The sequence below is a fragment of the Lissotriton helveticus genome, chromosome 7 (genome assembly GCF_964261635.1).
Source record: "Lissotriton helveticus chromosome 7, aLisHel1.1, whole genome shotgun sequence".
Lineage (NCBI taxonomy): Eukaryota > Metazoa > Chordata > Amphibia > Caudata > Salamandridae > Lissotriton > Lissotriton helveticus.
In genome coordinates this window covers 980,909,952-980,923,570 of record NC_136068.1, presented here as the reverse complement: position 1 = coordinate 980,923,570, position 13,619 = coordinate 980,909,952, and the positions used below count along the sequence as shown (strand labels likewise).

Here is a 13,619-nt window from a genome sequence, read left to right as displayed (position 1 = left end):
TCTGGTTTCAGTTCCAAGGCTACGGTTAGCACAATTGTTCTGAAGTTCTAAGCCAGTAGACTACTCATATGTGTGTGGATATATGGTCACTGAAAAAACCAAAGGCGATAGGGACGTTATAGGAAATGATTTTTTTTTTTTTAGCATTTACTAGACAACCAGGCTACAGGGACGTTTTAGTTAGGCTCCGATTTTGCACACACAAGACCATAAATTCAGCAGTTAGTTATCTCAGTTAACTATAACTCATGCCCTCAGGTAACTAAACTTGTGCCTCCGCCATGCAGTTTTCTTCTCAATAATTTTATTGCAAATGTTGGAGTGATGTTATCAATGATGTCATAGATGTCATGACTGATATATGTGAGGTAATTAGTTGGGCATGGCGAGGGTGCAAGTTATAGTTTGACAGCGGGAATCTTTTCTGAATTCACTATGCTGTGCATTATTCCACCATCTAGTGGTTGGGTCCGGAATTGTAGTATTTCTTTTTTTTTTTTTCTGTTGGTGGGCGTCAACGACGTACTACCATTTGGTGCCCTTCTGTGACGTCGACGGGCTTCCTCCGGAAGCTCCCACCTTTGGTAGCCATCTTCAGATACTTTTTTTCCGCCGTTGGGTCTGGATCGATACGGAGAAGATCCTAAGAGAGAAGAATCTGGAAAAATCGGGGGGAAATCGGTAGAACAGTGTTCTCCACTTTCAACTTTAAATCTACGACGACTGCAGTTCGATGAGGGGAATAAATCTAGAACTTTGTCAACGATCGGAGAATGCGCGTACAGGGGAAATTGCCACCACAAAAAGGATCAGCGCCCGGTCTGTAGCCTGTGCCTGCCCCTGGATCATCGAAGCGACGACTGGATCGCCTCCTCAGTCTTCACCCCGAAGACGTTCAGGGTAAGAGAAAGGCAGCGACGAGACAATTACAACATGCAGGGCCAAGGACCACCGCTGCGAGACCTGAGCCTCTCTAGTGAGGAGGAAGATAGTGTCGCCGAAGGACCAGAAGGCGACGAGGAAGGAGAAGTCTTGGTCGTGGAAGCCGAGAAGAAGACTTTGAAGGAGGTAAGAGTGTCGTCTACCTTGAAAAAACTAGAAGAGCATAAAAAAACAGACTCTAGGCCTCCAAGGGGATCGTTGGCTTCGAAGCATTCGGCGACCGTAGCTGCATCCAAACAAAAACAGACCTTAGGATTCTTGGGTAAGGACCCTGGAAGGGAAAAGGTCCTTGAAAAAATGAAGATGTCGAAAGACAGTCTGGAAAAGGACGCTGCGGCGTCGAAGAGAGAGAGACCGAAACAAACCTTGATGACCGGGTCGGCGTTGTCAGCCGAAAAACGGGAAACAGAAAAACTCGACGCCGCAACACAAGAGCCTAAGATTAAGAAAAAGAGAAGAAGACTCGAAGCCGAAATGGGAATATCCTTCACACAAAAAAGACTTTGACAAAACCTTGAAGCAATTCAAGATACCGCCGAAAACCAGGGAAATGGGAGCCGAATGGGTTGCAGAAGAACCAATAACACCAAGAACCCCTGAACCGATCGAAGAAGAAGAGGAAGAATCTATAAATGTAATAATAATAATATTAATAATAATAAAAATAATAAAAAAATATATAAAAATCTACGGGGAGGACTTCGAAGACGACGATCAAGCATACGCAGAATCGTCTAACTCTGAGAATCAAGAGCTCCAATGGCAAGATCTTGACGCCGAATCACCTGAGGAGGTGGTGAAATTATATCCTTCGAGGCCATCACACCTAGATGACATTGGCATGTATAATCAGGTGATTAAAAATGCTGCAGAAACTTATGGGGTTCTGCTAGAGGAAGAAAAACCTCAGTCATGTTTTTTATTAGAGACCCTGATGCCTACACAACCAAAGAATCAATTCCTTCCAATGCTGCCTAGTGTGTTAGACCAGGGCAAAGAGGCATTCCAAGAGTCTGCTAGATGCAAGGCTATAACACCAAGGGCAGAGAAAAAGTAGAAACATTACTCTAAAGACCCTATATACATCAGGGGAACAGTGCCAGCTAACTCTATAATTGCCTCAACAGCAAGAAAAAGAGCAAATGTACTTACTACAGTAGGACCACCTCCAGACAAGGAAAGAAAGAGGATGAACCTCTTAGGAAGGAAGTTGGAAAGAAGCGGAGGAGGTAGGAGAACTGTTGCAAAACCTTCCCTGGTGGAAGAGGGGGGAAAACATTGCTAATACATATTTAAAATCAGCCCTTGATGCTGCTGAAAGGTCTAGCTGGTAAATGATGACTGGCATAACGGAAAGGAGGAACGCATGACTTAGAATCTCAGGCTTCAAGCCAGAAGTGCAAAGCAATTTAATTAATTCACCATTCAACGGAGAACAATTGTTTGGAACGGTGGTTGATGAAGTTAAATCAACTAAAGAAGGATAACGAAACCGCAAGAACCATGGGGGCTCTGTAGTTCAGAGGCATGCTTAGAGGCGCACCATCAAGAAGACCAGCAGGAAGAGGTACACACCAACCTACTACCTCACATCAAGGTTACCAGCAGACATACCAAGTTGGAAAAAAGGGCACACAACAGGGACATCAACAAAGCTGGCAATGTCAAGGAAAGGGATCCTTTCGAGGGCGCACCCGTAGCAGAGGTCCGCCAGAAAGAGGTGGACAACAACCTTTTACCAATTGACTGCACTCACAAGGAGGTACACTCACAAACAACAGTAATGAGAGTACCCACAAATAAGAAGCAGTTACCAAAACAAAAGAAAACCAGTTTACAGTTCCTCCAACATACCACTCCAGTAGGAGGCAGACTAAGACTTTACCATAAAAAGTGGAAAGAAATAACCACAGACAAGTGGATTCTAAACATAATACAGTACGGTCTCTGTATAGAGTTAGCACAACAACCTCCACACAGGAGGCCAAAGCAAAGGACACATTCAAAAGAAGAATTCTCACCTAGTCAAAGAAGTGAAAGAACTTCAGGAAAAACATGCAATAGAACATGTGCCACACAGAGAAAAGAACAACGGAGAATATTCTACATACTTTCTTATGCCCAAGGTGGATGGAACATTACGGTCAATATTAGACCTCAGGTTTCTAAACAAGTTTATAAAGACGCAATGATTCAAGATGACTACACTGCAAGAGGTGTTACCTCAGTTGGGGAGATTACATGGCAACAATAGACTTAAAGGATGCGTATGTACACATCCCATATTGTTCAAAATCAAATAGATATCTCTTCTGAAGCCAGACTACACATTTTCTGTGTCTGGGTATGGTAATAATTTTGCAAATCTTATCAAAGGAAATCAAGAACACAGAGTGATGGCAAGAATGCTTACAAATAGTCTAACCTCTGGCAGTCACTTGGGATAGCATTCCAACTCATAGGTGTTTTTTAGCCCACCATGCCACCTAAGCCATATGCAAATGATCCTTGGTCCTGCTCCCATAGAAACAGTCATGGCCAAACTGCCAAGTCAGAGCCGGAACACCAACAACCCAAAACCGGTTTTCGGCTATTTATTTGTTTAACTACCCTGAGTAGCCATGGGTATGCCCAGATATGGACCGCATGCTCGCTGTCCACCAACCCTCTTTAATTAAATCCCCTATTATAAATAGATTTCTTAAGGAGCTTGTACATATGTTTCCCCTGCCCCATTAATCTTGCCTCATTGAGGCCTTAATTTGGTTCTCACCTTCCGGATGTGTGCTCCGTTCGAACCTCGGCACAATTATCCCCTCCGGCTGATTACCATCAAAACAACATTTCTAGTGGCAATTGCTGCTGCCAGGAGGGTGAGCGGATTGCAGGCTGTCGTCCAATCCTCCTCCTTACCTGGCCATTTTCCCTGATAAGTTGGTGCATCGCACTAGGGCCTCTTTCTTACTGTAAGTGGTAACCCCAGTCCAAGTGGGGCAATCAGTCACCTTGCCCACTTTCTGTGCTCTTATACACCCCTTTAAAGAGGAGGAGTGGTTACACCGTCTGGACCCAAAAAGAGTGTTGTCGTTCTACATTGACGGCACTTAAGAGTTGTGGGTGGATGACCAACTCTTCGTGGGGTATGTTGGATCAAAGCAAGGTTGTGCAGTATCTCACAATGGGTCGTCCTCTGCATCAAAATGTAAAACACTACTGCCTGGACAGTCGAGTCTGAGGGGATGGCCCTTTTGGCCCCTCTGTCCAGCTGGACTTGTCTAGCCTTGTCCGCAGCCGCTCCTCGGGTGATGGTATTGCTTTGGTATCTATTCAAAGGCAAGGAATCTGCGGCTAGATGCCTCTATCAGATGGGCAAGTTACTTACCTTATCTGGTAGAGAAATGATCTAGCTGCAGATTCCTTACCGACCCACCCATCCTCCCCACACTGAAGACAGTTTTTAGTGTCAGGGCCCTAGTTGTTCTAAACACGCCACTGTCAGTGCAATTCATGGCTGTGTACTCCTGGTGTGGAAAGTTGTGAAAGTAACTGAAGTCCATGCGCAGAGTTGGTGCCTATATAGGTTACACGGACATCACTTCCGGTGCAGACTATGCCAACAACGTCACACAGAACCAGCAGATGCCACATACCGGCACGCAAGAGTATTGCTCGAGGAAATGGCTTCCAGATGCAGCCTGATGCCTGGGAAATTCAAAGGTAAGGAATATGCGGTTTGATCCAGTCTCTACCAGATAAGGCGTTACCGAAGGTAAGTAACTTGTCCTTTTAACATAAGAATGTGTCTCATTTAACTTCTCGTATCACCATATCCCTGATGTCCACGTACAGGCCAGCAGAATTGTACCTTCCTAACATACATTGATATGCTAACACAGGAAATGTGCATTGCTCTACCAATGCAGCTCTGCCATAAAGTACACTATCAGATGTGTTGTCGAAACTGTTAATCATTTTACCCACGACTCTGCATTACTGTACACCAGTACTCTGCTCTTCATTTCCTGTGCAAAAGAAACCTGGTTCATTGTGCATCTCATATGAACTGATTTTCATAACTCCTAACTAATGGTGTCTTATGGAAACCGGGGTAATGTAATTTGGGCTGGTAGAGTTTGGGATTCTTTTGTTTTTCTTACCTCATGTTTGACCTGGGAAGTGTAGACAAGAGCAAGATCCGCTTGCCTTATATTTAGGTCTGAGCCCAACCTTATCATTTGCTGAGCTGCTAGGATGGGATTGGCTTGATTTTACTTTGAGATGTCGAAGCCTGTGGGGAAGAAAGGAACTTGTTTTATTTTAGCATGGGGCGGAGGAAGAACAGGTTTCTGGTTTCCTTCGCTAGTGGGGCAGCAGTGCTGTTCATATAGAATTGGGTGTTGAGGTATTTAGGTCTCGCCTAGGCAGCGCGCATGCGCTGCTCTAGGAGGTGAGCATTAGAAATTGGTCAGCTCTTTTCAAGCACTCATGCTGTGCTAGCATCCACCTTGCGTGAGCAAGCAGCAGCACCCACGCTCATTAAAAACTGATAGCCCGCACGCCGCTGCTCGCTCCCGCAAGGTGGAGCACTAGCACGAGGTCTGGCAAAGCTTGAATTAGCATTGTCGCTTTCACCACGCTAATTCGAAACAGATGGCACCCTGCACGCAATTGTTAATTAGCGCGTTCGCCACGCTGCCATGCTTGGGGTGCCGGAAGCGGCTTGTGACAAACGCTTGTTTTACCAGCAACCGCTCTCCCTTGCCTTTGATCTTCCTCTTGTCATTTTCTCGATCACCCCATCTGCCTCATGCCGTCTTCTCATCTCCCACTCTCTCTGCTTTCTCTCCTTCCTTCTCTCACCCTATTACCTCTCTCCTTTTCCCGTGTCCGTTTTTTCTCTTATTCTCCTTTCTCTCGCTTCTAGAAACTCCTATTTTCGCCCTCTTTTCATTCCCCCCTCTCTCTCCCTCAGTCTCACCTTTCTTTCGCCTTCTCTCTCCCCTCACGCTCTCGCCCCCACTCTCTTCCTTTTGTTTTCCTCTCTGTCGCTCCTTCTCTTCTCTCTCTCTCATTGCCCTGCTCTCTCCTTCCTGCTTCTCCCTGGAAGCTCTGAGTGGAATTACCCCACCCTTAAAAGCTTCGGAGGAGGCCCAGCTAAGAGTTAATCAATGCAGGGCAGGCCCCCTGTCTCCTTCCCCTGCCGGGAAGCGGCGCAGCCATTTCCCGCTCTACCCGCCATGATTAAAAACGTCAGGCCTGCTTTGTTCAAAGGCAGGCAGAGGAAAAAATATCATTTGGTGCCCAGAGAAAACGTGGCCTCCTTCACGCTGCTTCCCTACAACCCAGGAATGGAGCATCGTCCCTTAGGTGCCCAGGGGGCGAGTGGAAAGTGCTATGGTGAAGGCATTTCCCAGAGTTCAATATTTTGTCAAAGTGAAGGTCAGAAATGAAACATGGGGTTTCTGGTGAAGTACACTTAGGAACATCAAAAGACCCTTCCTCTCTGTCGGGGCTCAAGTCCTAAACAAGCATTGGCATAGCCAATAGGTCTCTCCTTTAGAACCTTATAAGTGTTTAAAGAGATATTGGCTTTGCCAATGTATTTAAGCTGTGCTGTATAGCAGCACGGCTGCTGTGCTGTATAGCAGCACGGCTGCTGTGCAGCATGTTGAAAAGTTATAATAAAAAGTGATATGTGTTTTTGTTACCTTATATACAACCAATAAGACATTATATAGAACTGCACGACCCTATTTAAAAAAGCATTAACGTAAAGTCTTCCAGTTTTCTGGTTCTTGCAATGCTTATTGAGAAGAAATGGAATCAAAAGTATTATTTTTTTCTAATATTGCGAGTACTTCTCTTTACTTGTTTGTAACCTCCGGTGTCACGCTTTAGATATTAGTAAGAACAGTACCCTTCCTCATATGGTGGAATAAGGTATTTCTAGTCTTCCAGTGGGTTGGATGCTACTTTAAAATCAGGACAGGGTAATAGTGACCCAACCATGCCCATTCATTCTAGCTTCAACCTCCTGTAGCATGGGGTTGGTTTGAACATTTGATTTAGTTTCCAGTCAGGGCATGTTTATTAATATATGGTTAGGATGCTGTTAGTTAAGTGAAGCTGCACATTTTATCTTGCTTTTAGATGGCTTCTTTATAGGTTCTACTCACATTGGGTTTGTTTGGTGAAGAGTAGACTGATTATTCTAGGCTGGATCATGAGCTATAGTTAACCTTGCCTTGTGGCATTCCATGTTCTTCAGACTCGATGCAAGAGCACATGTTCTTATTTCAAGGTGAGCTGGCTTTTTCTGACCAGGTCAGCATGTATGACGAGGTATGTTTCAGTCATGCGAGTTCAGATGTTTTTCATATGCCATTTTGGTTTTACAGGCCAATGAGAACAGTTTACTCAGTGCACAGTTGAAAGGCTTCCCCCTGTTTCTTCATTCAAACCTGGGGCTGAAAGACTGCAGTATTAATCCGAAGTCCCCTCTCCTCTACATCACACGTCCTAATGAGGTGGAGAAAGGTCTGCTGCCTGGCGAAGACTGGACGGTCTTCCAGTCCAACCATTCCACCTACGAGCCTGTCCTGCTTGCCAAGACAAAGTCTGCAGAGTCCATACCACACATGAGTGTCAATGCAGCCCTACACACCACTGTGGTGCAGGATCTTGGTCTCCATGATGGCATTCAAAGGGTTCTTTTTGGGAATAACCTCAACTTTTGGCTCCACAAGCTTGTGTTTGTTGATGCAGTCTCCTTCTTGACTGGTAAAAGACTTTCCCTCTCGCTTGACCGCTACATCCTGGTTGACATTGATGACATCTTCGTTGGCAAGGAGGGCACCCGCATGAAGGTGGAAGATGTGAAGGTATGTAAACAGATGATGGGCTAATGGTCATAGTCAAATTATGTTTTTCATACCTGACGATAATGGAAATGTAATGTGTTCTGTATTAGGGCAAAACATTTAGACAAGCAAATTTGGATACACATTGTCCAAGTGTGTTTACAGAATGTGTTTAGTTGGATACGCATGCCTGACTTTAGTATGCCACATGAATGTGACTTCAACTGTACATGAGGCTTAGAAGTAGATATGTAGTTCTTGCTCAATGGATGTAATTGAGCATTTTCAGTAAGATAAGAGACTCCCTCAAATCCCCTCTCGAACGCATCATTCTAAGTAGCTCTGCTATCTTTGTGTTTAGACTTCAGTGCTGTACTGGCCTGCATAGAAACTGAGAGAGATTTGATGGTTTAGTCACTCTGAAATACTGATGCATTGGGACAGCCAACCTCCGGTTTCTCTCGCTACCTTGTTTTGGGTGAAGTCCCTTCAGCAACTTTTTTTATAATGATTTCTGTTATACTGTAGGGGTGTATGGCAGCTCATACTCCTTAAGGTAAGGTGAGTTATGGAAAAACCTCCCTTGCAGTTTGTTTGCGGATTCTTGAACCGAACATTATACTTTGGTTTCCGAAGATTTTGCAGCGTGAATCTTTCTGGATTCACTATGCTGTGCATTATTCCGCCATCTCGTGGTTGGGTCCGGTATTGTCGTATTTTCTTTAATTTTCTTTTTTCCGGCCTGTAGTGGTGGGTGTCGACGTACCACCATTTGGTGTCCTCTGTGACGTTGATGCGCTTCCGATGGAAGCTCCCTCCCATGGTCGCTATCTTCAGATTCTTTTTTCCACCATTGTGTCTGGATCGTCAATGAAGGAGCTCCAGAACTTTGGAGGCGGAATCACTGAAAAATCAACGAAAATCACCAGGAAATCTACTTGCAGTGACTGGAGGAACAGTCAACTAACAGGGACGACGAAGAAGGAGAAGGAGAAGAACCTATCCTTTTACGTGCCAGGGATGATGCGCGCACAGGGTGCCCCCATAGCACCTTGATGAACAAGACACAGTTCAAATTTTGTGAGTACTGCAGACGCAAATACGCGCAGAAGGACCAGCATCCAGTCTGCAACCTCTGCTTTCCGCTCGACCAACGAAGCGAGGACTGCAACGCCTGCGTGTTTTTCACGCCTAAGACACTTAGGGTGAGAGAGAGGCAGCGAATGGGGAAGCACTCCATGCAGGGCCAGAGAGCACCTCCAATGCTCCAAGACTTGGGCCTCTCCAGTGAAGAAGAGGAAAACCTCGCCAAAGGACCAGAAAGACTCGATGGACGTCGAGGTTGAAAAGAAGGAGGTAAGAGTCGTCGACCCCTAGAACCTCGATGGACACTCAAAGGAGTGAGTCCGAATCCTCCCAAAAAGTGGCGCTGCGTTCGAAGTCGTCGAAGCTAGCAGCTGCACCCAAAGATAAACAGCCCAGCGGATCCTTGGCTAAGGACTCCCAGCCGGCGAAAAGCCTGGAAAAGGCGAGGCCAGCGAAAGCGGTTCCAGAAAAGGAACCCTCAACGTCGAGGCAAGAGGCCCAAAAGCAGGGCCCTTTGTCCAAGCCCACAACCGCGATATTGTCGACTACCGCGAAGCAAAGGCCGGAGAATCTCGATGCCGAACAAGCTTCCGAGATGGACAGGAAAAGGAGAAGACTGGAGGCCGAAATGGCGAATATTCTCCAGAGAAAGAAGGATTTAGACGGCAAAATGAGCCGGTACATGATTCCATCGGAACCCGGGCTCGAGGTCTAAGCCGAGGGCGACGCGGAGGAACTCCAGCCGCCGAACACTCCGGAACCCGTAGAAGACCTGTATTACTACTGCGAGGAGGAAGAAGAAGAATCGTACCAGGACTCGACAATTTCGGAGTCTCAAGATCTTCCGTGGCAGGACCTCGATGCCGAATCGCCAGAAGAGGGAGTAGAGTTCTGCCCTTCGAGGCATTTGCCACCAGACCACATTGGAATGGACAACCAAGTCATAAAGAAGGCGGCAGAGACATACAAGGTGAAGCTGGTGGAGGAAAAGCCTCAGGCATGTTTCCTGCTAGAAACACTTTTGCCAACACAAACAAGGAATTCTTGCCAATGCTTCCTAGTGTGCTGGACCAGGGAAGGACGCGTACAAAGAACCAGCTATATGCAGATCTGTCACCCCAAGGTGTGAAAAGAAATACAAACACTCCTCACAGGACCCCATGTACATCAGGGGGTCAGTACCACCTGACTCCATCATCGCAGCCACAGCCAGAAAGAGAGCCAACATCCCCACAAATATAGGACCACCTCCTGACAAGGAAAGCAAGAGGATGGACCTCACAGGGAGGAAGATGAAAAGCAGTGTGGCAATACAGTGGCATATTGCAAACTCCAATGCCCTCATCAGTAGGCACGCGTATCAACACTGGGAGGAGGTTATAGAACTACTCAAGCACCTACCAGACCATTACCAGAAGCGGGCCAGCCACCTGGTAGAGGAGGGGAAAATCAAGGCCATTACATGTTTAAAATCGGCTCTAGATGCAGCAGAAACATCAAGTAGACAAATGATGATCGGGGTGACGGAGAGAAGACATGCCTGGCTCTGTATATCTGGCTTTAAAGCCGAAGTGCAAAGTAACATCCTGAGCACACCCTTTAATGGTGAACAACTGTTCGGCAGCACAGTCGACAAAAAGTTGAACCAACTGAAAAAGGAAAATGAGACTGCAAGGTCAATGGGAGCCCTGCAATTCAGGGGGATGAGAAGGGGAGTACCTCAAAGAAGACCAGTAGGCAGGGGTATCAACCAACCAGCCACATCTCACCAATCCTTCAACCAAGGCTTCCCAGGGGGAAACCAAGGTCAACAGCAGGGACAGCAACAGCAGACATGGCAATACCAACCTAGGGACCAGTCCTTTCGTGGGCGCACAAGAGGACGAGGTAGCACACCCAAAGGAGGCCAACAGCCCGCCTCCAAGTGACTTCACAAAAACTTCAACACACACCCAGACAACATCAACAGGGGGTGTGTCATAACAAAACAACCAAAAGTCTGTCAGTTCCTCCAACATGTAACACCTGTAGGAGGCAGGATAAAAGACTTCCTCCAGAAGTGGAGGGAGATTACCACAGACAAGTGGATACTAAACATCACAAAGCACGGCTATTGTATAGAACTACAAGGACAACCCCCACTCATAAAGCCAAACGGAAAGATTCACTCAAGAGGAGAACTATCACAATCGTTACAGAGGAACTTCTAGACAAACGAGCCATTGAAAAGGTACCAGCAGATCAGAGAGGGAAGGGGGTCTACTCCACTTACTTTCTCGTACCACAGGTGGACGAGACGTTACGTTCTATCCTGGACTTAAGGTACCTAAACAAGTACATAAGAACGCAAATAGCTCTACAAGAAGTAATTCCCCTGATACAACAAGGGGATTACATGACAACAATAGATCTAAAGAATGCGTACCTGCACATACCATTGAACAGAAAACACAAACACTTACTTAGGTTTGTGGTAAAGGATATACACTACCAGTTCACAGTGCTAGCCTTCTGTCTAAAATCAGCGCCGAGGGTGTTCACAAAATGCCTGGCAGCAGTGGCGGCACACTTGAGGAGACAGGGGATACACGTATACCTGTATCTCGACGACTGGCTGGTAAAGGCAAGTTCATACAACACCTGCAAAGTAAACATTCAGACAACGATACAAACACTGTCGAGACTGGGGTTCTCTATCCACTGGGGAAAATCCTCTGCAGAACTAGAGCAGGTGAAAGTGTAAAGTTGAGATCCAGGCAAAATGTAGAAATAAGTTGTTTATTGAAGATTAATCATAGGGACCTCCAGCTCCATCCTCCACCAGCTTCACAGCTCCGTTTCTCGTATTTCAATCATCACATTCAAAACTCCCTAGCAACATGTCTACATTCCAATTAAGACAACTCTACACACCTTCCCCTTTATACATTTCGTAACTCAAAATACATTAAAACGAATAAATGGCAAATATGTAAAAGAATACAAGAATTTTGAGCTGACACAAAAGTACATAAAAAATTTGATAAGAGTATCATAGATAAAAATGACATAGAAATGAATCACTAAACAATGGCTGAGGAGCACAACATTTAGAAATGTTCCCATAAAACTACAACACTCTTCTTCACATCCTTCACCTGAATAGGTTTGGAAAACTTGCTATCACCTTTTGCAACATCACCACCACGCCTTACTACAACCCAGTCACCAGTTTTAATATTGGAAAATTTAACTCCTTTCATCTGATTTATAATGACTGACAGCAGCTGTTTGCTGATTAGCCACTTCTTTACTAATCCGTTCTCGATCCACCCACACACAATCTTTATCCTTCAACCATCCTGGTACTTCTTTCAATCCTAGTTCTCTTCCCTTAAGAGATACAAAAGGTGATCCACCTGTCACAGAATGTGGTGTTATTCTGTAGGACCACATTAACTTTTTTAACTCGTCAGACCATGACAACCCATTGCACAATCAAAGTTGTAGGTTATCCATAATCAAACAATTGATTCTTTCTACCAAACCATTGGCTTGAGGTCTGAACATGGCAACATTCTCATGCTTCACCCCCTTTCCACAAAGGAATTCTTGCATCCTCCTAGAAACTAGTTGAGGTCCATTATCTGACACCAAAAGTTTTGGAATTCCTTCATTCATAAAAACTTTCTCCAGAAATGTGATCACTTTCTCTGTCACAATACTGTCAGCTGTTTCTACAACAAACCATTAAAAATGTACAATTTGACCCTAGTTTGGAAATAGGGCCCAGAAAATCTATTGCCACTCTTTCCCAAGGACGCTTAGGAAACTTTACACAAGCAAGAGGAGGTTGACGCACAATCTTGGTCTTATCACTAGAGGCACAAGCATAGTAACCTTTTACAGCTTCCTCAACATCTTTATCTAACCCGTGCCACCAAAATGACTGACGAACACGTTGTTTGGTCATGGTTCTGCTTAGATGGCCTTCATGGGCAATATTAACAATCTTAGCTTTGAGTCCCTCTGGTGGTACTAATTTATCTCTCCTCCACAACTTCCCTTCTCTTACACTCAATTCATTCTCCACATTATTGTACCCTTTAAAACGCAAGTCATGGATTAACTCTCCAGCCCACCCATCAGATATGCCTTGCATGACCTTCTTTAACACATCATCATCTAACATTGCTGCATCCCATTCCTCTTTTGCAAAAGCATGTTCCTTGGTGTACCTTATTATATCAATCTCAACTTCAGATTCTTCCTCACTTACCATAATAGGCATTCTTAATAAACAATCCACCAATATATTCTTTAATCCCTTAATATACTCAACTTCAAAATGATCTTCTAGTACAGATAAAATCCATCTCGAGATCCTTGGAGTTACGCTTCCTTCCAGTCCTTAAATAAATGCACAAGCGGTTTGTGGTCAGTATGGAGTTTAAACGGTAAACCCCAAACAAAATACTTAAAATGTTTAATCCCCCAACAACACGCTAGAGCTTCTTTCTCTTATCACAGAGTATGACGTCTCCACACCCTGCAATCTCCTGGATGCAAATCCCAAGACTTTTTCATCACTCACTTGTGTCAACACAGCCCCAATACCAACACCACTAGCGTCTGTTGTAACGTAAATCTTGGCCTTGAAATCAAAATGACCAAGGCTAGGTGCAGACAAAATTCCTTCCTTACTTTCTTAAATGCTGTCTCACAGATATCGCACCATACAAATTCCATGCC

General features: G+C 45.1%; 1 protein-coding gene across 1 annotated transcript in view; it reads left to right on the top strand.

Moving 5' to 3' along the window:
• NDST1 (N-deacetylase and N-sulfotransferase 1) overlaps nucleotides 1-13,619 on the top strand; it is a 379,742-nt gene that overhangs the window by 148,583 nt on the left and 217,540 nt on the right. Inside the window, exon 3 of the mRNA XM_078653600.1 lies at nucleotides 7,341-7,823. Within this exon, the coding sequence (XP_078509726.1) occupies nucleotides 7,341-7,823 (483 nt within the window). The remainder of the gene's footprint in view (nucleotides 1-7,340; nucleotides 7,824-13,619) is intronic.